This window comes from Trachemys scripta, chromosome 2 (genome assembly GCF_013100865.1).
Source record: "Trachemys scripta elegans isolate TJP31775 chromosome 2, CAS_Tse_1.0, whole genome shotgun sequence".
NCBI lineage: Eukaryota > Metazoa > Chordata > Testudines > Emydidae > Trachemys > Trachemys scripta.
Window position 1 is genome coordinate 143,930,838 of NC_048299.1, and position 24,067 is coordinate 143,954,904.

Below are 24,067 nucleotides of genomic sequence, written 5' to 3' on the forward strand. Positions count from 1 at the left end.
AATACCCACTTCATCAGACTCATGTAATCTTCAAAAGTGTTCACTGATTTTTTTGGATGAGGTGTCTCAATTCAAAAACTGATGCACTCGAACTCAGCAGGCGCGTTTGAACATTTGAGCTAGACAGATTGATTGCTTTGTATGTTGTTTGCTCTTTTCAGACAAAAATCTAAGCCAGCCTGATGTAGCAAAGTTCCAGCCTGCTCTGCCTGCCTATCTTTCGAATACAGGGGCAGCAACTATTTCCCCATGCTCTTCCCCCCCTTCCCCCACAGTTCCTCACATCTTCTTGTCAATTGCTGGAAATGGGCCATTTTCATTACCACTACAAACAGTTCTTTTTCTCTCCTGCTGATAATAGCTCACCTTAACTGATCACTCTCCTTATAGTGTGTATGGTAACACCCATTGTTTCATGTTGTGTGTGTGTGTGTGTGTATATGTATCTTCCTACTGTATTTTCCACTGCATGCATCCAATGAAGTGGTCTGTAGCCCACGAAAGCTTATGCTCAAATAAATTTGTTCGTTTCTAAGGTGCCACAAGTACTCCTGAAAAGCAACAAAGAGTCCTGTGGCACCTTAAAGACTAACAGATGTATTGGAGCATAAGCTTTCATGGGTGAATGCCCACTTCGTGAGACACATGTGGGCATTCACCCACGAAAGCTTATGCTCCAATACATCTGTTAGTCTTTAAGGTGCCACAGGACTTTTCGTTGCTTTTCACAGATCCAGACTAACATGGCTACACCTCTGATACTTGACAAGTACTTCTGTTCTTCATGGTGTGATTGACGTTCCCCTATATGGGATTAACAAATTTATTAGAGCATAAGCTTTCGTGGACTACAGCCCACTTCTTCGGATGCATATAGAGTGGAAACTTCAAAAACAGACTCCAACGAGAGACTGCTGAGCTGGAATTGATATGCAAACTGGACACAATCAACTCAGGATTGAATAAGGACTGGGAATGGCTGAGCCATTACAAACACTGAATCTATCTCCCCTTGTAAGTATTCTCACACTTCTTATCAAACTGTCTGTACTGGGCTATCTTGATTATCACTTTCAATTTTTTTTTCTCTTACTTAATTGGCCTCTCAGAGTTGGTAAGACAACTCCCACCTGTTTATGCTCTCTGTGTGTATATATATCTCCTCAATATTTATTCCACTCTATATGCATCCGAAGAAGTGGGCTGTAGTCCACGAAAGCTTATGCTCTAATAAATTTGTTAGTCTCTAAGGTGCCACAAGTACTCCTGTTCTTTTTGCAGATACAGACTAACACGGCTCCTACTCTGAAACCTATATGGGACGTTTCACAAGAAGGGCTGGGGTTTATCCTGTTGCCCTTTCTCAATGTTTCCTTTTCCTATGCTGAGCAGAGGGTATTAGCTGTGGCCAGGTGCTCCCTCTGCTGTAGTAATGGCATAGCCTGCACAGCCACTAGCTGGCTATCCTCTCTTTGCAGGAGCCAGCCTGATTCACCTCCATCTGATCTCAGAGACACGCATCTAGGCATCGTCCTTCCGCCTCATAGCGGCCGCTTCTGGCTTATGCAATACTCAGCCTCAGTTACAGCCAGCCAACTAGCAAGACACACCCTCTATGGCCCAGTAGCCACGCCCTTTACTCCCTTTTTCACCAATGAAAAACCAGCACCAGTGCTTTGTCCCGCCCTTCGCTCAGCTTGTCACTAATCGTACATAGCCAGGCCCAAGTGCGTCCCTTTATTTGACCCAATCACACACCAATACCAGTGTTAAATCCCGCCCCTTCCTTGTGTCCACCAATCAGATCCCTTTATCCAGTTTCCTTTACGTTATCACTATCGCAACCAATCCTGGTCCAGTTACGTTATTTCCCCGCTCCCTGTCCTTGTTTCCCCTCAGCTCTGCGTCACCGGTGGACCACCAATCAGCGTGGGGCCGGTATGTTCCACGCAATATGATAGGCGCTCTTGCAGCCAATAGGGGTGGGTCTGGCGAAGCTATATAAGGGGGGGGTTGTCAGGTCTGTTGGTTCCCCGCGCGAACGAACGGCTGCGTGTGACTAGTGTGCCTGTCTCTCCTCAGCTGAGCCATGGTGGTCCTCGCGCTGTCCCCGAGCCTGCTGCTCCGAGCCCTGGCCCGGGCGGGACGAGCTCCCCGAGCCTGCTGCTGTGCCCTGAGCTCCCGTCGGCTGCACCTCACCGCGCCCAGGTAGCAGGGGGGGCTGGGAAAGGGGGATAGACCCCCGAAGGGAGGGAAGGGCTGGGAAACGTGCCGGGGGCGGGGGAGCGCGGAGCTGGGGAAACGTCCCGGGGGGGCGAGAAGGGGGCTCCTGGGGGGGGGGAGGTGGGGGTTCCGCGGGGGGGGGGGGGGGGGGGGAGGGGGTCCCCTGCTGGGGAGGGGGAGTTGGGGAGATGTCTCTTTGCGGGTGGGCGAGAGGGGGGTTCCTCTGAAGTGAAGAGAGGGGCCTGCTTGGGGATCATGTAATGTAGGCTCGGGGACTCTGAATTAGATGGGTAACTGGCAATGTAAAGCCCAGAGAGGTGCTACTGTGCAGCCAGGGTGCTGAGGGGCAGATGGGGGTGAGGTGGAGGAGTGATCTCTTTGGTGTCTGACAAATGACACAATTTTCCATTGAAAAAGCAATGAGGAAAAACTGACTCTGGGTGGAGAGATCATGGAGCCACCCAGCCAGGGACAAAACCAAACTGGGCATCCCCATCCCAGGCAGATGGTGGATATATTGGGGATCTAACCACAAATACTGATGCCCTGTCCAGGATAGATGCTGAATGCATCAGGGAGCAATGTCTAAACATACTGAGAAGTCTAAACTATGCCGTTATTACGGGGGATTGCAACCCCCATCTTGGACAGATAGTGGGTACGGTGGTGATGAAACCCCAAACACTGGAAAGCTGTGTCAGAGGCACCTAGATGCATGGGAGGGGGATGTTAAACCCCAAACATTGTGAATCTTTGTCAGGCTGGGACTTGTATTTACCCAAATTGAAACCCAGGTTTGCTGTTGTATACTTGTGTTGCCTGTAAAGTACAGTATTGCTGAAATGAATGGGACCTTCTGCTCTGTTAGCCAGTTTGCTTTGGTTGAATACTCCCAGTGGCAGCTAGCAGATCTGCAGGCTGATGAAATCCTATTCCCTGCTTGCATGGAACAGCTGCTTCTAATACTCAAGATCCAGGGCACACCCTGACCTTGCTGCCTACAAAGCACCAGCTGCCCTTCTGGTCTCCCTTTGTAATTGGATCCACCACTACCTTGTAACACTCTTGGTGTGGTGGTGGGGACACAGGTGTAATCGAGTTAAATGTAATTATATGTGGAGGGGATGAAGAGTTATTTAGTGCTCAGGAAAAATCTAAAAGGAGTGGGGAGAATTCTCCTTACAAATCATCATAAGAACTTTCGTTTCAGGCCAAAGATCATTCTACCAGAAAGGGAGGTTCTTTAGATAATTCAAATTTGTTTGCAAATCTGAGAACCTAATGCATGATATAGTTTTAATTGTCCACCCTACAGAGTTGTTAGAATTTATTAGTAAACCCATGAAAATTTACACGCCTGGACATACAAATTTCACCTGCTCTCACCCTGATGAGAAATCTTAACTTGGTTGTCAAAAAATCACTTGTGTTAGGAAAGTAGCATTTTGCAAGTGTGAATGAATTGTATATTTTAAGTAAAATGGTATGTATTCATTAAATTATTGGTATGTGAGGGGAGCCAAAAATTTCTTACTCCTCAAAATACCTGTTTCCCAGCTCTGAATGTTCCTTCATTTCCCAGTAGCAAGAAATGTATTTTTGTCCTCCTTTCTTTTTCTGTGGTTTCCATTATCACTCAGGAATTACATTATGCTACAGTACTTGCGTCAGTCTAGCTTTGAGATTTTTCCACTGCTCCTCCCCTTTCAGGAACTCACACAGAAAATTGGGACTATGTGCTGTAACTTGGCAAAACTGCTTTCCAGTGAGATGGTGGTGTCTCAGGTGTATTAAAATTGTTTCTGGCTTGCTCAAGACACAAAGTGCCTAATTTGTGTTTTTCAGACTTTTAAAGGAGTACTTCCAACTTTTCTTCACCCTTAGTCTCTTTTTTGGGCAGGTCTTCACTACGGGGGGGGGGGGGGGTGTCGATTTAAGATACGCAAATAGCGTAGCTGAATTTGACGTATCGCAGCTGACTTACCCTGCTGTAGGGATGGCGGCAAAATCGACCTCTGTGGCTTCCTGTCGACGGTGCTTACTCCTACCTCCGCTGGTGGAGTAAGAGTGTCGATTCAGGGATCGATTGTCGCGTCCCAACAGGATGTGATAAATCGATCCCCGAGAGGTCGATTTCTACCTGCCAATTCAGGCGGGTAGTGTAGACCTAGCCTTTGATATATCTCAGGGCTTGACTCTCTTGGAGGGGCATTGGGGAGGGGAGGGAGGTTAATGCTCCTTCCAATAGATATGGAACTATGTTCTGGTCTTGTAATATGAATCTGAACATTATTCCACTGATGTCAATCTATGTAACTGCAATCAGATCGGGGTTAAATTTTGTGTGTGTGTGGGGGGGGGGAGACTGGTGCTCCTGTGCACCTCTTACCTATACCCTGCCTTCCCCCTTTTGCTCAAGCCTAATGTCTAGTCAAGGAGCTATATAATGAAAAGCTGTTGCCAAGGTTTTGCCTTGGCATTCCTGTAGACTCTCTGACAAGGGATACATTGCAGCTCTGACTGAAACTTAGATTCTTTTATGAACTTCTAACTCTGTTTATAGTAGAAGACAGCTTGCTGCACTTCCCAAAACTCATTTTGTGACTTACTGTTGGTGTGATAGTAATCAGCGTTTAGTGCTGCGGTTAAAACATTTAGCATTTGAAATGGTGCCAGTAGGCTCATTTCCCTGTTAGAGGGAATAATCTCAATTATATTTGGTAGTACCTAAAAAACTATCTGACTACCTTAGGCGATGGCTTTTTGGGATTGTCAGCTAGGTATAACTTAATTTCACAATAAATTTACTGGACAGATGGATAATCCAATTATTTAAATGAGGTTTGTGCCCCAAAAGAATCTAAGGAGAAACATTTAAAATCTCCAAACAATGCGTCTGAGGCAGCAGTGTGTTAGAGTACAGATTGTCCTACAGAAATGTTCACACCCAAAGCTACTTTGTGTAGTGCCCCCATCCACCCAGTTACCTCCTTTAGTGCTAATCTCCTTATGGGTTTTGATGGACGTGCTTCGGTTCTTCTGGATCCTGCCATTCAGCAGGGTACAGCTTTTTTCTTCCCATATGAATTTATTTAGCGGTGCCTCCACCCCGCTTGCTCCCCTGTCAGGGTCACCAGGGCAGCTGGGGGGGGGGGGAATTCTAATCACAGGGTAACCCCCGCTTACTTGCCAGATAGTTGGAGACTTCCAAGAAATAACACAAACACACACACAATATATTTAACACAGTAATTATATTAAATTGAAGATAAATATAACCGGGTAAAACACTATTCTCAGGGTTACTGATGCCCATGCTGGTAATACCTATGACTTTCCCATCATGTGATCTGATACTACAAATACCAAATTAGTGTCCTGTTGGTACATGTACTTTATAGATGCCCTTGATTACCTGCAACCATGATATCTTCTGTGCAGCAGTGAACAAAGTGGCTGACTAGGTTCAGTACAGCCCAAGAGACACTCAAGTGGGATAAGGTGATAAGTCCCTCCACAGAGTTAATAGGCAGCAGGTTAACAAAATCCCCAAATCCTTACCCCCTGGTTAAAGGATGCAGTTCAGGGAGTAAGGGGTCTCCCAAACAATTTCCCTGACTAGCTAACTAAAAGATAGTGCACTCACAAACAACTGTGAATGATCCTCAGATTCAGAGATGGCTCTGGACTCCTCAGTCACCACAGAGGGCTGATGATACTGCTGGCAGGTGTCCTCTTCTTGCAGGAGTCAGGATGCTTCTGGTGCCAGGATTTCCCCTTACCACTAAGGGCTCAAGGTGTGGATTACAAAACCATACTAAAATCCAAACTTTAGTCTCCCACCCTAGTGCTCACATACACTCAGCAGGCAGCAGCCTTGAACTAGCAGCCAGAGCGGAGCTGGCCATGTGGTGACTGATCTCACCTAGGGAGTGGGAAGGTTAGCTCAGCTTGGCTGGGGGAAGTTTCCCCAACAAAGCTCTACAAACTGGAAGTCACCTTGGAGCTGGAAAAGCTCAAGCTAAGGGATCTTGCTTTCAGGTCCCCAGAGGCCAGTTCTCAGGGGGAACCTTGCATGCAAACCTGGGGGACTCACTAGCTCCCCACACAGCCACTCCTGCCCTTTCCCTGGGTGGCTAGTCCAGATTGCTCCAAAATGGCTTCTCCCTCTCCTGAACTCCCTGGGAAGAGTTTCTTTCTCTGTTGGTTGCGGAGCAGACTGGCTCCCCCTCCCTACCAGGAACAGCATACGTCTCCCTCATCAACCAGCACACAGAGCCCCAGGAATCTAGGTAATCTCCTTGGGGTTACATTTGTGTAAGCATCAATTTCTGCCTTGAACTCCCTTCAACCAGACACAATCTGTGTGATGGTTCCTCTAGCCTACTTTCTCTCATTGGGGCCCTAATGAAAGACGGACCCATGGCTAAAGCTCCAGGTCTGGGATTGTACCCTCAAAGGATACTGGGTTGTCATTTGGTTAAAACAAGGGGAGTGGAGGGCAGGACTTGCAGTATGACCTTGAGGGGAAAGTCACTTAAAACTTTGTTCAGCAATCTAGAAAAATGGAATATTGTGTGTGTGTGTGTGTGTTAGTCTTAATGCATGTTTGAAGTGCTCTTACAACTTCTGTTGAAAGGGGGAAGTTTGATATCAGACAGTCAGTAATGCAAATTAGGAGATCCTTTTAGATTTCCCCCTTTTTGACAATGCTAGCCTAATCTATTTGAGCAATGACTTTCCTTCCTAGATAAGAGAGCAGTCCTAGAAATCAAATTTGTGGACCATTTTGGCTATCTGAATGTAAAGTACTTGGCTAAATTTAGAGCTACAAGGTGAATAATTTTGGAAAGTAGCCCAGAGCAGTTCTTGAAAATAGCAAATTTAATTGGTTCTCTTAAAACAATGCTTAAAATGATTTAGCTTAAAGCTAGTTTAAAATAGTATCTGAAGCTTGAATTTGAATTTGTCTTGTAAGAGGCTTGATAAATTTTTCCTTTGTGGATTTTTTGCCCAGCTGTGGTGGAGACAAGTATTTGACCACAGTATTGTGCATCATGCTTTCCCTGGTAGTCATTTGCATGTGATGCTGATGTATTAGATCAGTCAGAATGACTCGTAGAGTTTACACAATTTGGACAAATTTCCTGTTTGGATCCCTCCCCATGGCCTGTGCATCAAGCAGTGTTCACATTTCTTCACGAGCACTGGCCAAGAGTTGTAGTTAAGGCCCTACCAATTTCATGGCTGTGAAATAAGCCCTTTTCCATGAATTCGATGTCCCCTTGTTCCTAGGAGTGCCCAAGCAAAGAGGGCTCCTAGCTCCAGCTGGGGCATGACAGGACTTATCCATCCCCTGCACAGCTGCTGGGAGGGGGGAAGGGCAGGGGGAGACTAGACCCACCCCCGGGTGCCTCCCCCTGCTGCAGGACAGTCTGGGACTGGGCAGCAGCCCCAGAGGTTCCTGCAGCTGGAGGAGACTTGTGGAGTTGTCCGGTCTTCCCTGTGCTGCTGGAAGCGCCCCAGAAAAGGGGACTCCTAGCTGTAGTCCAGGTTTGGCTGGGGCAGAACAGGACTTGCTTTTTCCATGCAGGGCTGCTCTTGGGTATCTCTCCCGGCTGCAGATATCTCCGCACCCTCATCCCCACTCTGTCCGGCTTTAAGGCAGCACAGAAGTGAGGGTGGCAATCCCATGACCCCTCTACAACAGGTTTGCGACCCCCCCCCCCCATCCCCTTTTGGGTCAGGCCCCCCATGGTTACAACACCTGAAAACATGAACTTTACCAATTTTTCAAATCCTATGGCTGTGAAATTGACCATAATGGAGGTGAATTTGGTAGGGTCCTAATTATAGTTGCCACTGAATGAAAAACTCAGTATCATGACCCCTTGTTCCTGCTGCTGACCATAATAATGTCTACAAGGAACAAAACTGATATTTTGTAAGTTTTGCTCTTGGTAAGAGTAACTGCTTTTTATTCAGATTGTGATATTAATACATTTCCTGAAGTTCAGATGTAAAGGAAGTTGGTGTGTAGCCTTTCAGTTAATGTAAATTGGCAGCTGTGTAACCCCTTTGGCTAGTAGTATTTCTGTCAGCTTTCCCTACCATGTGGTTATCCAGTTTCCTGGAATGCATTGGCAATAGTTATGTATTCCTGATACCAATATAGACCAGGAATGTATGTAGGGGGCTTTTTTAATATGACTCAAATGTCAAAGATAAACACTTGTATTTTATTCTCTCTGCTTCAGCAAAATTTCATATATTGATCAAATGTCAGTAGCCTGTTTTTAAAGCTGTACTCATGACACTGATATTAGTTTTTGCAACAGTACTTGCATATTAAGATAATTAAAAACAAGCTTAAGAATATTTGTTGGCAACAAATTCTAAGATAATATGTATCTAAGACATTATTCTGGTAAAACGATAAACTTCAGTGGAAAGTGGTTAGTAAAGGAATATGAAATCTGAGTAAAGGGCAAACAAGATAAACTTGCATAGTTGCATTATTCTAAATGTGGTTTTTGACAGGGAATTAATATGGACTTCAATTTTAGCTTGTGCAAATTATCCACTTTAAAAGATCTAAGTGTTAAACTGAAGGATTTAAAAATGATTAAGTAGAACTTGGCTGTAGTGAAATTCCATTTATAGTGAAGCAAATTGAAAGTCCCACATTTTGTTTCAAAGAATTTTGGTTATAGTGAAAACTCTGCTAAAGTGAAATTAAGTCCTTTGTGTTCGGGGAGGGGAAGAGGATTATTTAGCAATATGAATTTTATTTGCTTGATTGCTAACTTAGAATATAAAATGCACACTAGACAAAAGCATGACTGGAGCATGGCTTTCCAGGAGAGAGCAATCCATGAACTTTCTCATATTACATGAACTGTCAGCAAATAGAAAACAAACTGGCCTAGGAATTGTCTTCAAATTTCATTGCTTCTCAGAGCAAAATTGCGGAATGGAATTTAATTTATTGGCTTGGGTATGCATCGTTTGATTTGCCTCAGAAAAATCTATTCTCTTCCAACTTTGCTGCTAGTAAACAGGATATCTAGCTAAGCAGAATTGATTATTGTATTGGCCACTTGAAATGGGTTTTAGACAAATGTTAAGTATGGAATATAATATTTGTGCATAGGTCTAACTCAGTACAACAGCAACTGCTGTAATGACCTACATTAGATTCTTTTCTTGACTAAAACGGGGTGAAGCTTGGGTAGAAAACTCAATATGGAGTGAATGTTTTTAAAACTGGTTCCCTGCTTAGACACCATTTTCTTATTTTTTTTCAGAAATGATGCAGTCATAATTTCTGGAAGAAAGCTGGCTCAGCAGATCAGACAGGAAGCCCGACATGAGGTTGAACAATGGGTAGCAGCTGGTAACAAGAGACCCCATCTCAGTGTGGTTCTAGTTGGAGAAAATCCTGCAAGTCACTCCTATGTACTTAACAAAACCAAAGCAGCGGCTGATGTAGGTAGGTTCTTGCACTCCTGTCTTTGTGCCCTAATAGGACTCTTAACAAGAGTATCATTAACTAATTTAAGACCCCAATTTAAGTTGGGCTTCTCATATGCTGGATGAGGATACAGTTTTCAGCTTGCTGCCCATGTAGACTTTTATCCACTTCACTTAGTGTAGTGGCCCTAGTGAACCCACCACATCTTCCAGTGTGGTCTGTCTGCTTTCATCTAACATTGAGGTACAGCCCTGAATGCAATACTTCATCTTCATCTGAGTCATAGACTAAGAAGGAGCATTGTGGTTTGCATCTTGCTATTTGAATAGAAGATATTTAAGTCCATGGTATATAATATTTGTTAATGGAAGATTGAGACTTTTAAACTTGTCAATAGAGATGATTTCTGTAGTGTAAAAATTAGCATGAATTAAGAATGTTCATTTCCAGACTAATCTACATTTGACCCTCTCTAATAATGTGGTGTTTAAAATGACTCTCTAGGAATCAGCAGTGAAACAATCCTGAAGCCAGCCTCCATCACTGAAGAGGAGCTGCTTGATTTGATTAGCAAGCTAAATGATGACACCAATGTGGATGGCCTATTAGTGCAGCTTCCCTTACCTGGTGAGTTGGTGGGATTTTGAGGAGCTCTTACTGGGCTTGTCTTCACTACTGGGAGATCCATGCAGTGGGTGTTGATTTAGTGGGTCTAGCGAAGACCTACCAAATCGAGGGCAGTGCGTTCTCCAGTCAACACTTTTTCTCTTCTCTCCCCCCAACACCCCCCCCCCCCCCCCCCCCAAACAAGCTCACTGTGTTTGCACCTTTACCTAGAAAACTTTCAAATGTCTTGTATATGGGTGCAGGATCAAATTACAGTCTGGCTCTGTCCTGAACCTGCTGTGACATTGTTGCTTCCGTGGCTCTTGTGTGTGAGCATATGAAGGAAATGGCATTCTGCCATGATGCTGTTCAATGAAGAAAAGTTGGTTTATTGACTTCCTTTGTAGTAGCAGTTGAATGTGTGCATACAGTTGACATGGGTGTAGGTTAGATATGTTTTCACCTTTCTGGAGTAGTGGCTGCTTATTGGGACTGCATTGTATACACAACTGCAATCTAGGTGGTCTAAAAGTACCATCTTCAAATTTGAAGGGATATTTTCACATTCATTGCAACAAATATTGAATGCACAGGGTAAATTTGAAGTCCCTATGGTTAATTCCCTGCTTGTATTCAAGGAACTATGGAAAGCCTGTCAAATTCATATATCTGTTGGGGTAATATAGTCACTTGAGATTGCAATAGAAATATTTACACAGAATATCTGGTAGTTGAGTTACATGGGGTAGCCTCAAGTTTGCCATAGTGCTTTAGAACAGGCGCATGGTTTTCTACTACCTGGGGATGTGTGGAAGAATGTACAGTGTAAGTCAGAGGCTAAAGTGATCATTCTCAGCTAATTACATTTTCTTCAACTGATTAAATGGAGTTGGTTGGACCCTAATGTTGACACTTACTTTTTTCAGAGCATATTGATGAGCGAAAGATCTGCAATGCTGTGATCCCAGAAAAAGATGTTGATGGCTTTCATGTGGTGAATGTGGGGCGCATGTGTCTGGACCAATATTCAATGCTGCCAGCTACACCTTGGGGTGTGTGGGAAATCATCAAGAGAACTGGTAGGGGTCATAAGAGCAACATTTTAAGTGCTTTTCATCTCCATTGCAGTTTAAAGTTGACTGAGTTAACTTCTTTTCCAATCCCTTAGGAATCCCAACCCTGGGGAAGAATGTAGTAGTGGCTGGCAGATCAAAGAACGTTGGAATGCCCATTGCAATGTTGCTGCATACCGACGGCAGACATGAGCGCCCTGGAGGTAACAGCTCTGTTCTTGTGAGAGTTTGCAGGCTAGTCACAATGGGTCCACTAAGAGGGGAGACACAGAAAAGAACGAGTGCTGTAGAACGTAATACTAATCAATAGTTCCCTGATTACTGGATCACTGCTCATCACTCTAGTAAGGATGGTGGTATGTACTGCAGGCCATGCCAATTTGTGGCTAAAGAGCTCATGGCACTTGTAAGGGTAAACACATTAACTGCGTTGTCCTTGAGTAAATACATGGCACTCAAGTTTATTGATGTGACGTGATTTCCCCCCTTTCTATCAGTGGCTCAGTAAGAGGGCCTTGTCCCCAGCCCACTTAACAATATGGGAAAAGCAGTGGTGGTGATCCACACACTGAACTTACGATCTTTGCAGATTGTAAATCAGTGGGGGACCCTTCAGAGTGAAAAGCTAGAATTTTTCATATCAAAACCTGAGTAAATGCTCATTATGACTAATCTTGCAGGTGATGCAACAGTAACAATATCACATCGCTACACTCCTAAGGAACAGCTCAAGCAACACACGATTTTGGCTGATATTGTGGTAGCAGCTGCAGGTAAGACCATTAAACTCTTTGCACTAAAGGCAAGATTCCCACAAGGGAGAAACTTGCTGTAATGCTGCTTTATTTATATAGGAATCAGTGTACTGAGGATGCCTTCAGGTCTTGGTGCAGTGTCCCCATGCTACATGTGCAGTCTGTGCTCTGTGAGGCTGGATGGCACTTGCACAGCCACTCCATGCTGCTGCAAGGAGCAGCCAGAGGGAATTGTTTGAGTGAGGGACTCCAGATGACTGCTGGCTTGAGTTGCACAGTTTGGGGAGCCCTTTCTGATCTCCTATATAACAGAGCTGTTGGAGCCAACCCAGCTTGTTAATTTTTAAATGAACCTGGAAGAATCATTCTCTGATAAATGACTTGCCTGTTCCCAGCTGTATCTGAGTAAAAGGGCAGCACAATCACATTGTGAAATTGAATTTGAAAATCCGTAAGGCTAGGGACCTATTTTACTATAGCCTGTGAGAGGCTGATGCTGGAGGGTCAGGTTGAACTGCAATGCTAATGTTCTGTGATGTGTCATGCAGTAGCTTATGCCATCTGGTTTGATCCAGGAATAGCTCAGATTGTGGGACCCGTGTCCCTGCTCATCTTGTCTCCTTTGTCTAGTGCAGTCATGAACAGAACATGTGCAGAGGAGCTTCAATGGGTCTCTGCTTAGCCATGGAACCATACATGTGGTGGCAGCCCACTCGAAGTATGGGGCCGTCAGCAAAACTTTGGCATGAGTGCGTGGGAGCCATGAGGACACGGGAGGAGAGGGAAGAAAGGGTTGAGTGAGCTAAAAATCACAGAACAGAATAGTGAAGGGACTGAAAAAGGTGATTGTGCTGAAGGTGGAAGCACACAAGGAGTGAAACAGTCAATTTTAAGAGGCACGCATTTTTAATGTAGATCTGTAATGTGACATCAGGAAAACCAAATGCAGTGTAGAGGTCATTCAATGGCAATGTTACTGAAACCAAATTGCAGTCACTAAAGAATGAACTATTTCTTCTTACGGATACTTGTGACTTTTGAGTTGCATAAATTTGTAACTGGCCATCCTACATGTCTGGTAGAACCTGATAAGCATGGCCCCACCCCATCAGTTGCTATTCGCCCACATTTCTGGCACTGATAGCTATGGACTCTACATGCTCTTGCAGGACTACCTTCTGTCACTAAAACTGAGGATTTTCCCAATAATTTCACTTCTTCCCCTGGATATAGTGTTGTTACATTCACTTGATGACTTTGGCACACTCCTGTACTAATACAAGGCAAACATGTACCACTACAGAAGAACTGGTTACGTAAACTTAATTGAAATTGCGTTCTTGGAAATGCTTAATTTTTAAAAAAATAAAATATTTTGGTTCTAAGCTACTTGATAGCTCTTTTGGAGTAAATTTAACTTTTTCCTACTATTTACATTTTTTCTCTTGAAAATTACTTACCCATAATTCTGTAAATTTGGACATAATAAGGGACTTTAAAACAAATCCAGCTGTTGATCATAATCCATAAAATGGAGTAGAATAACAAGCTATCTTGTAAAATGCTTTTGGTGGTAATGCATGATGGTGTGCATGGACATACTTACATTTTAGCTTTGAGAATCTGCTTTTCTGTCTCTTTACAGTGGGCTTATTGACTAGTTTTACAGTTGTGGATTTTATTTGGTAGCAACTAAACATGGTGTAATTGGTTGGTGGTTTTTAAATTTCAGGTATTCCTAATCTGATCACAGCTGATATGATTAAAGAAGGAGCAGCAGTTATTGATGTTGGGATAAACAGAGTGCAAGATCCTGTTACTGCGAAGTCAAAACTAGTTGGAGATGTGGATTTTGAAGGTACAGAGGCTGTTTTTTGTATCTACTGCTTTATAAAAAATAATGTATGGAGATATCCATCTCCTAGAACTGGAAGGGACCTCAAAAGGTCGAGTCCAGCCCCCTGCCTTCACTAGCAGGACCAAGTACTGATTTTGCCCCAGATCACTAAGTGGCCTCCTCAAGGACTGAACTCACAACCCTGGCTTTAGCAGGCCAATGCTCAAACCACTGAGCTATCCCTCCTCTGCACTGAGCGATCCCTCTTGAGTATTTAGTATTTACTAATGAGTATTTAGAAGAGCAGAGAAACCCCACTTATATGACTGAACTGATTTAGACTGACATTGAGAAGTTCTTTCCTACATTGTAGGGCAGATCGTGAATTTGATCTCATACCATACTTGAGAAATACTTTGGGAACAGTGCTTCCTGTTATACCATGGACCACAGGGCAATTGACATGCCATAAACATCTGCAGTTTTCAGTCACTTGATCTAACTCCATTTTCACAGTTGCACAGAGAAACCTTTCTCAATGCTTCACCTGATAGTATGCAGGATTGCCATCTTCTGATGACTTGCTGTGCCTTTGAGTTTAGACACCTTATTACATGCGTTGATCATGGAATCAAACTGTCTTTTGAAGAGTTGTATGTAATGTTAGGTTAAGTATTAAGGCTTACTGCTGCCAGTGCCCTGTCCCAGAAAAGGCAAGAGACAGCACATGTTCAGACTGTTTAAACTCCTCTTAGATCTACACAAAACTGTGTGGGACTTACAGATGGTCTTTGCTGGTTTTGAATTACTCTGCTGACATTCAAGCCTAGTTCACTAAGAACTAGATTACACATTAGTTGTTAACAGACTTCTGCATTTTTCATTTCAATGTAGCCTGTTATGACTTGTCAATATTTCTGCTTGTTAGTGCAGCTTCTCAATAGGACACAGGTTTTGAAAGCCTGTTTCTAAAGTGTGATGCACCATTCTTAATTCTAACTTTCCTTCCTGCAGGAGTAAAGAAGAAAGCCAGTTACATCACTCCAGTCCCTGGGGGAGTTGGGCCCATGACAGTTGCTATGCTGATGAAGAATACAATTATTGCGGCAAAGAAAATGCTGAAATCTAAAGAGCTTGAAGCCTTAACTGTTTAATGGTGGACTTATAACTTTCAAAATAACATTCCAAATCAACTCCCAAAACCAGGCCGATAGAAATGCAATATTTTTATTTATTGTATAGAAGTTAATTCAATGATACTTTGAAGTCATAGATATTTATTTAAAGCATAAGTATACAATCATTTGTATACAAAGGCTTTAAGCAGCTAAATACCTGGGTCACTCCATCTGTTTAGTTTCTAATGATTCCCAGCGAAGTTGGGTTTCTTTAATATTTAAACTAGTTACATTCTGAGAGGTCTAAAACTTGCAGGATGGAGAAAATCAGCTGCAAGGGATTTTAATGCTATGACAGTGTCACTTATACAGGAATTTATAGTACACAGGATATGTGAAGCTAGCAAGTTGGAAAAAGTATCATCTACAGTGAAAGAATAATGATCTTCAAGGTAAAGTGCTTTCATAGATCCTGAAATTTGACCACATTTACAGGATTGTTTGCTAGCACTGTTGGACACTAGCTCAAATCTAGGTAGCATTGAATCCTGCTAAGACATCTTATAAGCGCAAACAAGTTGAAAGCTAAACAGTTCTCCCAGCTATTGGTATGTAGCTAGACCAATATTCAGTACTGAGGCACAATGCGACTATTTTTCTTTAGCCAAAGAACAGAGGTGGCTGTTGGCTCTGCATTGGATGTGATATTTTCCACTACAGTGTGAGACCTGAAAATGCTTAGTGAATAACCCAGGCTAACTTTGATTAAAAAATAATTGCTTGGTCTCAGAATAATTAGGATGGGTGAGTAACAGCCCAGATGTTATGTTTTTGAACATATAGCCTGCCAATTAAATTGCTGCAGGGCATTCGATCTGTATATAGTTGCCTTGGATAATTTCTGGTCTGGTATTACTCAAAAGCTACTTTTAAATTCACTACTGTTTTGGTGTATCACTTTCCTAAAAAGAGCTAGGATAGCTGTTTTCCACACAGCTAAATCACTTGACTTTGTTTCTGGTCAGAGACAGCCATTACACCAAATGGTTTGGTTGTCTATTCTGGACCAGTCGATTGCAATTACTAAACTCACTTCCACTTTTGTCAAAGAAGCAGACTGCTTTGTGTGTGTGTGTGTTTTTTTTTTTTAAGGAGATAGCTTCCAACTTTGTTTCAAAGTACAAGGTCAGCTGTAGTTGAAGCTGCTGCAGCAGAAATGAATTGTAGTTTAAACTCATTTCTGCTGCTTATCTCTGTGTTGCACCAAAATTTGCAGAATAGCTTCTTTAATGCTATCAGTACAAAAGGGACTTTTAAAGTTTCTTACCATCTATAGTGGACTGCAGCTTCATATTAAGTAGGATGAAGAAGATTGGTTTTACATTTCTTTCTAGACACTTTCCTCTACAGCAAGTCATGTGTTTCTTCTGAAGGCAAAGCCTCAAGTGTCCTGGAAAGTAGTTTGAAACAAAACCCGCTCCTGCTGCCAAATCTCTAAGAGGAAGAGAGACCTTTGTTGTGAGCAAAAAATATATATATATATATATATAATCACTTGCTGCCTTACCTGCTGGAGCTGAGAGCGCCTCCAAGAATTGAAGGCTTGTCTCATTGTAAACTACTGTGCTGGTAGGCCCAACAACACCATTAGTCATATAAGTGTTACCTGGATTTCACCACCACCTCCACTAGACTGGTCTTAGCAGGTTGTTGTATAGGAGGGATGCATTTTTGATGAGTGAAATTCTGGAAGTTAAGATTTAGGTTTGTATCATGAACACAGTACAAAGTGAAGAGAATTTAATGAGATTTATTGGATTGTTAATGAAATGTAAAATAGCTCCTGTATTTAGTAGCAAATAGACTGCAAGTCTGGTACTCCTCAAATCACTTTGCATATACAAAAGTGTAAACAGCCTGTGACATTGAAAACTGCACGGATTTAATTAAAACAAACTGTACTGTACAGCTTCCTTGATTGAAAAGTCAAGCATCTTCTTGTGCTCCATGAACACTTAACTGAGTCAACCAAGCCTTTTCAATTTGCTTTGTACATTGAAACTGAACGGACATATTGCATAAAGTAGATCAACCTTTTAAAAAGTAATTAAGCTTGTAAGCCTATCATGCTTTAGCTACCACAGACAAGACTGATACAAAATAAACTAGAAAATATACAGAACCACCTTTAAGTTCAAATAGTTTTTACCTTAACATGTAATAATTAAGTGTCTGTCACTTAACTGTCAACTGGAGTAATACTGTTTTATTAATCTCACATTCAAAAACAGTCTTGCTGGGTACTCAAGCTAGAAAATACTATAAATAGGAAACTGAATTCAAGTTTTCTTTTGTTGGATTTCACTTAAATATTTACAAAGAACCAGCATCTGTTTCATTCTAAGGTTCAAAGCAGTTGCAATATTTAACCAGCATTCCAGAACCCCTGCAGAGTGGACTCTGTCAGAAACAGGACTCTTTTATCCTAAAAAACCATGAAGCCTGCTCTTAAAGATGCATGCAGGTGGAATTTATAACAAAACACTGAGGGCTTGTTCTTGGCAGCAATCTTAAATGGCTGATATTTTTTCCATTTCTTTCTGAACTTAGCTTACAATTGCATTTTTTCTAAAAAAAAAAAAAAAAAAAAAAAAAAAACCCTCAAGACAATTTTGTTGCTTTCCTTTTTGAAAAATGCACCAATGAATGAGTAGGTACAGTAACATATTAACCACTGCAACAGTATCCAGCTGCCAGTTTGCAAGGATTAACTAGTAACAGGCCTTTGAGAGCAAACCCACTCACATCTGAAAGAGACTTCTAAAAATCAGTTCAAAGCAGGCTCACATCATCTGGCAGTATGTGCAAAAGCCATGTTTAAGGGAGGGGCAATTGTAGAGGAAGCAAGGGCTGGCAAAAGTGATAGTAAGGAAGATGCCCTACTGTAAGGGTTTAGCTTTTATCTTTATACAAACACCTCAAGTGCTGTGCACTAAACTCAAATGCAAAATAACCTAAGGTCTGTATTTGCACCAATGTAACTGAACTGAATTTCCTGCCCCTTAATGCTTTTGAAAGCATGGGGGTGGGGGACTGAAAATTAAAAGTAGGAACTGGCTCTTAAGAAAGGGCTTCCCTTGATATTTTTTTTATCTGTAACTAGCCCTCAAGGGACTACTGCCAAAGGCTGCACCTTATAATTTGAATTAAAAAACTAAACGTTTCAAGTCACTGACTTAACCAAGAATGAGATTGGTGTGGAATTGCACTAAAATCTGCAGCTGCAGAAACTTTTCTGAGCCCAGTATCCTTCCTCCCCTGACTAAACTGGGAAGTATATCAACTCAACTGTTAATTAAAACTGGCACAAATAGACATGTATGTATCTCACTGCCCCTTCTAGACACAATTTGCCTATGGTTAGCTAAGATATGGTCACCACCCTACTTTTCTCTTACATTGAGGCTAAGTAGCAGACATTTGCCTTACACCCAAGTTATGGAACCTTCTAATTCCAACAACACAAGTTCTTGGTTTCACCCCCACAGTTAACTGAGCTGTCTGTAATCCCTATCTCTTTCTCACTAGCCTAGTGGAGGGAAAAGGCCAGCAATCCAATCTGACATATCAATCATTCATTCCTCATTAAAAAATTAACTGACAAGGCCATGTAAGTCACTTTCCAGCAGGACTGCTGTTGCTACCACCTGGCTAGTATATGGAATCATAACTGCTCAATTGTCATAGGACATGCTCTAACAGCGAATCCCTCTTTTGCTCCAGTGGCAGGGGCCGGTGCTTTCAGAGGAGGAAGTTCTATTGTCGAGCTGACTCTGGCATGTATCATAAAAATACCACGCTGTGGATTTCTCCACTCCTGTTTAGATAATGCCTGGGCTGGAAGGGAATGGATTAGAGCAGTTAGGGCTCTTCCATCTCTAACCCTAAGATTAACCAAACATTTCACAGCCCATAAGTGCTGCTTACCTTCCAGACAGTTATTTGTATGTGGCTGGGTTGAGCAAAAGTATGGATGGTCCTTTCGAGGAAGACTGTTGCTGGAGTAGAACATGCTGCAAAGTAAAAGCTAGACAGTCATTGCCCCTGTAATAGTTACCCACAGGACTTTCTAGTACATCAATCAGCTGACATGGGTGGAGTCAGCTTTGATGGTTGGTGGTGGGCTAGTTCAGCCTGACTGGCCTGGACAATGGCAGTTTGTGTGTGTCAACCTCTTACAAGTTTCTCCATTAACAATAGGAGTTACATGGACTAAGTCTGCTTAGAACAGTATCATTATAACTTCAGCAGAGAGAGAGGGTGGGAAGTGCCTGAGTTTAGCTTGTTACAAGCCTAACCCTTTAAAATTGCTCCTAGCTCCGGAGAGTGAATGCCATGGGGTAACACAGAGTTCATATAGAAACCTTCCTACAGGACAGAAGCAGTTTGAAAGGGCTATGGCTGTATTTTTAAGCAGCAGCCAGGGAAGTTTTCCACTTCGAGTCTAAACATTCCATAACGTCCCAAAAAGGGAATTTTTCTTAGCCCAGTTTTGTTTCTGGGGTGTGCATTGTTTGCTGCATATGGTGTGTAAAACATGCAATAAACTGCAGTTTACAGTCCTGAAATCTCCCCCCATCCCCAATGGAATGTCACAGATTATTGCTCAAGCATTTGTGAATCCTCCCTGGGCCAACTAACGCTAATAGGGATACAGACTACACAAGAATGGTGGAGTTGAAGCTTGCACTGGAAATGCTGGTAATGTCAGGGTCCAGATGCTGAAGGAAGGTGGCCCTGCTATCTTCAGAGTCTTCATTGAAATAGCAGCAACCGCCCAGGGTCTAATGTCCCCTATTACTGCAGGGACCAGAGTCCTAAAGTACCATTTCCATATTCCTAGCATTGCTCTGAAGCTGGCGGTGGTTTCTTGGCCCAACTGAACGGGGTGGAATTCCACAGCAGTTCTAATTTATTCTGCTAAAAGCTAATGGAGAAATGGGTCCTGGGGACCAATGATCTCCTCAGTTTGTCACATAGAAAAATAGGCCCAATTTTCTTATTTATATATCATCACAAAGGAAGGACAGTGTGGGACTACAATGTGGTCTCGCTGCCCATGTCCCGAGGGTGCTTTTCTGTGTCACTGTCTTCATAGTCCGACTCCATCTCTATCTTCACCTGGGGCACGGCGCAGAGAGGGTTTCGGGAGTAGTTAAACGCAGGAGATGATGGGCAGGAAATCTTCAGGTGAAGCGTAATACTGGAAGGGAAGAAGGCACAAAAAAGGAGTTACAATCCATGAGACTGGGTTAAAGCCATAGTCTTTATCTAACAGGGGGGTGGGAGGGGAGGAAATCCTGAGATCTAATCCCACCTCTGACACTGGCTACTTAGAGCTTTGGACAAGTTCTTCGTGGCTCATTTTCCCCATCTGTATAATGAGGAGCTTGTGGGGAAACCTGGATCCAGATGTCCAAATGTGCAACCTAGGCCCAGCTCTACTACAGAGAATACCTGCCTCACAGAGGTCTTGAGAGGATTAGTTAAGATTTGTAAAGTACTTTAAAAGATGAAGAGTCCCATATATTAATTCATGTTCAAATCTTTTTCAAACACCCCCTGAGCTGCTCCATGTTTTCTGAGCTCGGGAGGTAGAATAAAAGGACAGAAATCTAATAAGAAAGAAGGAAATGCTGTGCCCATGTGTTAATCTATGGAACTCTCAGCTACAGGATATGACGAGAAAGATAATGTTGTTGGCCAGCTGTTCAAAAATGATACACACACCTAATTGTAAGGATGTTAAACTGAATATGATCAGAATTTCAAGGGCTATTGATTCTCTACCAAATTCAGGCAAGTATCTCCAATATACAGAGGGCTAAATTAAGGCGTAGAGGCGCTACGGTCAATGGGACTTGTGCTCCTAAGTTACGTAGCTACCTTTGAAACTCCCATCCTAGAACAACAAAGCCTTAAGCTTTCGTATGCACTAGACAATCAACAATGCAAATCCCATTGGCTGGAGAAATTCCATCACAGTGAACAAAACTTTAGCATTTAGACAGGACACACGTGAAGTGGAGACAATACAAACGGGTCTCATTGGGTGCAAATGTCAACCAGGCATGTGCACATGAACCAGAATACTGGAACTGACCCCAAACCAAAACCCCAGATGCCAGGAGAGACTGCAGTGCTGAAAGCATTCTGGCCTGACTGGTAAATGGATTACACCCTTCCCCCCCCAAAAAAGCCAAGGCATTAGTAAACATTTCATGGTACAATCCCTCAGGAACCACCAGGCCCAGAAACTCTCGCTATCCCCCCTCACTATATGTCGGGATGCCGGCTAACCAATGCACTACAGAGGTGTGTACTAGCTTTGAGGTGCTAGAAATGTCAGACTAAGAATCACACCGTTCAGCTTACACTCATGCACGGCCACTGCATCTAATACTTGCAGAGTAGCATCTCGGCCTGCGACCCAGCCAGTCAACACCTGGACCAGGGCAAAACAGTCCTGGGGAAGAGCGGATCCAAACTCTGTGAATGGCCCGCCATATTTATTGTAGGCCCAACCAAAACCCTGGCTCTGAACTTTGGCGGATCTGGACCTGAATGTTGCAGCTCAGGCCCATTTCTTTCTATTTCAGTGTTGCCGACTCTCATGATTTTATTACAGGTCTTGGATACCTGATGTCTTCCTTAAAGCCCCAGCTCGTGGAATCATGTGATTAGGTGAGAAGCTCAGCTTTCATTAAAAATAGAGAGGAAGTTTCTAGCACTCATGGCTGAGGAGAAAGGCAAGAAAATATGAACCCTAAAGACTCTTAAAAGCAGAAAGAAAAACAAAACCAAAATATTTTAATTTCATGCTTTTTAAGCCAATTTATGATTTCAAAAGCCGGGGGCTGGCAATACTGCTATTATGCAGATGCAGGTGCTCTGAAGTGAAAGGGCTTCAGTATCAGGGTCAAAATCTTCACGTGAAGCAGGAGTAAGACAGGAACAGAAGAAAGGAGGAGACACAAGAGAACCGGAAGTTCAACAATCCAATGAATTCAAAGTGGGACACAAGTTATTCAGTCAAGTAAGCGGATAGTCTTCCCAAAATGAGTTCCCAAAATCCAGCTGGATGGTTGCCGCATGTAGCACTAAGCATTAAAGTTCTTGGAAAGGAGGGATTGGAGACAGGATTCCTAAGAATTTAGAGCCAAATCTTACAAACTCCAAACTGCCATCAAAGGAAGGATCAAACCCAATGACAATCTGGTCCATCCCCTTCGCCAGTGCACAATTATTGTCTACAGCCATTTCCTAGTGCGCTGCCCAGTCTAGTTACAAATGGCCCAAGTGAAGGGGCTCCCATCCCTTTACCCTCCGGAGAAGATTCTGCATCTCACTGCTGGGAAGCTCTTTCTTGGTATTCCGTCTAAACTTTCCCTTTTGTAACTCCATTCCATTTCTCCTAGACAGGTCTACTGTACCACACTATAGAGTAGAAGGAAAATATGAACAAACCTTCACCTTATACTCAGATCACACCTAATCTGAAGATGGAAAAAAAATTAATAAAACAACCTTAAAACTTGTCTTGTTCCTTTCTAGGCATTTTCACCCAGCCAACTAGCATTCTGCTCTGTCTTACACAGCCAATCATCCCTCCAGGTATTTATACAACTATCTACAGGCATTCATAGCATTAGTGCCCTAGATATTTACACCATAGCATCTGAGCTACTTGCTGTTGCTTTGACAGGGTTCATTCTGGGCCCAACTGTGTTAAACTACCAGATGGGAAAGCGTCTTCCTGGGATATTTCTGGCCCAACAGGGAAGTGGAGATACTAGAATTTTCACAAGTGAATTTTCTGTCCAGCAAGAGTTCCTGCCCAAATTTTGCTGAGTTCTGGATAATTCGGCCCAGTATCTGACCTGACGTCTAGGCCTTTTGACCTTTGCCCATCCCAATAAAACACCATCTGATTATTGGTAAATGGATTACACCCCCCCCCCCCCAAAAAAAAAAAAAAAGCCAAGGCATTAGTAAACATTTCATGGTACGATCCCTCATGAACCACCAGGCCCAGAAACTCTCGCTATCCCCCCCTCACTATATGTCGGGATGCCGGCTAACCAATGCACTACAGAGGTGTGTACTAGCTTTGGTTTGCTAGAAATGTCAGACTAAGAATCACAGCGTTCAGCTTACGCTCATGCACGGCCACTGCATCTAATACTTGCAGAGTAGCATCTCAGCCTGCGACCCAGCCAGTCAACACCTGCACCAGGGCAAAACAGTCCCGGGGAAGAGTGGATCCACACATTTGCAGAGTGGCCAGTGGAGCGTTAGCTGCAGGGAGAGGAGAGTGTGCCAATGGGGCTTGGGTCTCCACGTGCCAGTTTGGAAAGCGGAGACATATTGCATGACAAAGGGGATGCAGAAACATCGTATTACCTGCACTTGCCAGATACACAGACAGCCTGGGGAATTCGCTACAGCAGAGGTCAGTGCTCAGCAGCGCAAGGAGCAGGAAGGACATATTTTCCATTACGTGCAGCATTGCGCAACCTCTCAGGTGCATTCTGGTTGGGCTTTCCCTTCCGCCCACTCCTTTCTCTGACTGATGAGATCTGCTATGGCAGCGTGGTCTGCTATGATCTAATAGGCCATAGCAATAACAAAACCTTAGAGGACTGGAATAGCCGGGGAGCCCTGGGCTGGAACAGCAGGGGATTCCATGAGTTAGGACTGTGGTGCACTGGCAGAGCTGGGGGGGGGGGATCCCAGGAGTGGACTGACACAGCAGGAGGTGCTACAGATGAAGGTTGTGCCCCCCATGTTTTGATAGTGTCAGCGTTTATGAATAGCATAATGAATGGTGTGTGGGTACTGGGTGCAGGATTGGTGACCTGTGATATGCAGGAGGACAGACTAGATGATCTGGTGATCCTTTCTGGCATTAAACTTTATGA

The 24,067-nt window shown here is 43.3% G+C and overlaps 2 protein-coding genes across 2 annotated transcripts in view; one reads left to right on the top strand and one right to left on the bottom strand.

Moving 5' to 3' along the window:
• The first annotated feature begins 2,041 nt into the window (after window positions 1-2,041).
• MTHFD2 (methylenetetrahydrofolate dehydrogenase (NADP+ dependent) 2, methenyltetrahydrofolate cyclohydrolase) lies at window positions 2,042-15,768 on the top strand. The gene is made up of 8 exons (XM_034761733.1): window positions 2,042-2,208; window positions 9,531-9,715; window positions 10,202-10,324; window positions 11,230-11,382; window positions 11,472-11,579; window positions 12,057-12,149; window positions 13,864-13,989; window positions 14,983-15,768. The coding sequence occupies exons 1-8, from the start codon at window positions 2,090-2,092 to the stop codon at window positions 15,120-15,122; spliced, it is 1,047 nt and encodes a 348-aa protein (XP_034617624.1). The 5' UTR covers window positions 2,042-2,089; the 3' UTR covers window positions 15,123-15,768.
• A 4,448-nt stretch (window positions 15,769-20,216) lies between these two features.
• The window catches only part of SLC4A5 (solute carrier family 4 member 5), a 118,619-nt gene continuing 114,768 nt past the window's right edge, over window positions 20,217-24,067 (bottom strand). The window contains exon 27 of the mRNA XM_034761732.1: window positions 20,217-20,349. The gene's annotated coding sequence lies outside the window, so the exon portion shown is untranslated. The remainder of the gene's footprint in view (window positions 20,350-24,067) is intronic.

Excerpts from the sequence above, each read along its gene's own strand:
- MTHFD2 (XM_034761733.1), top strand. The coding sequence starts at position 2,090 with ATGGTGGTCCTCGCGCTGTCCCCGAGCCTGCTGCTCCGAGCCCTGGCC. Across the intron at positions 12,150-13,863 it reads TATTGTGGTAGCAGCTGCAG|GTATTCCTAATCTGATCACA; the intron begins GTAAGACCATTA and ends TTTAAATTTCAG. Across the intron at positions 13,990-14,982 it reads TGGAGATGTGGATTTTGAAG|GAGTAAAGAAGAAAGCCAGT; the intron begins GTACAGAGGCTG and ends TCCTTCCTGCAG.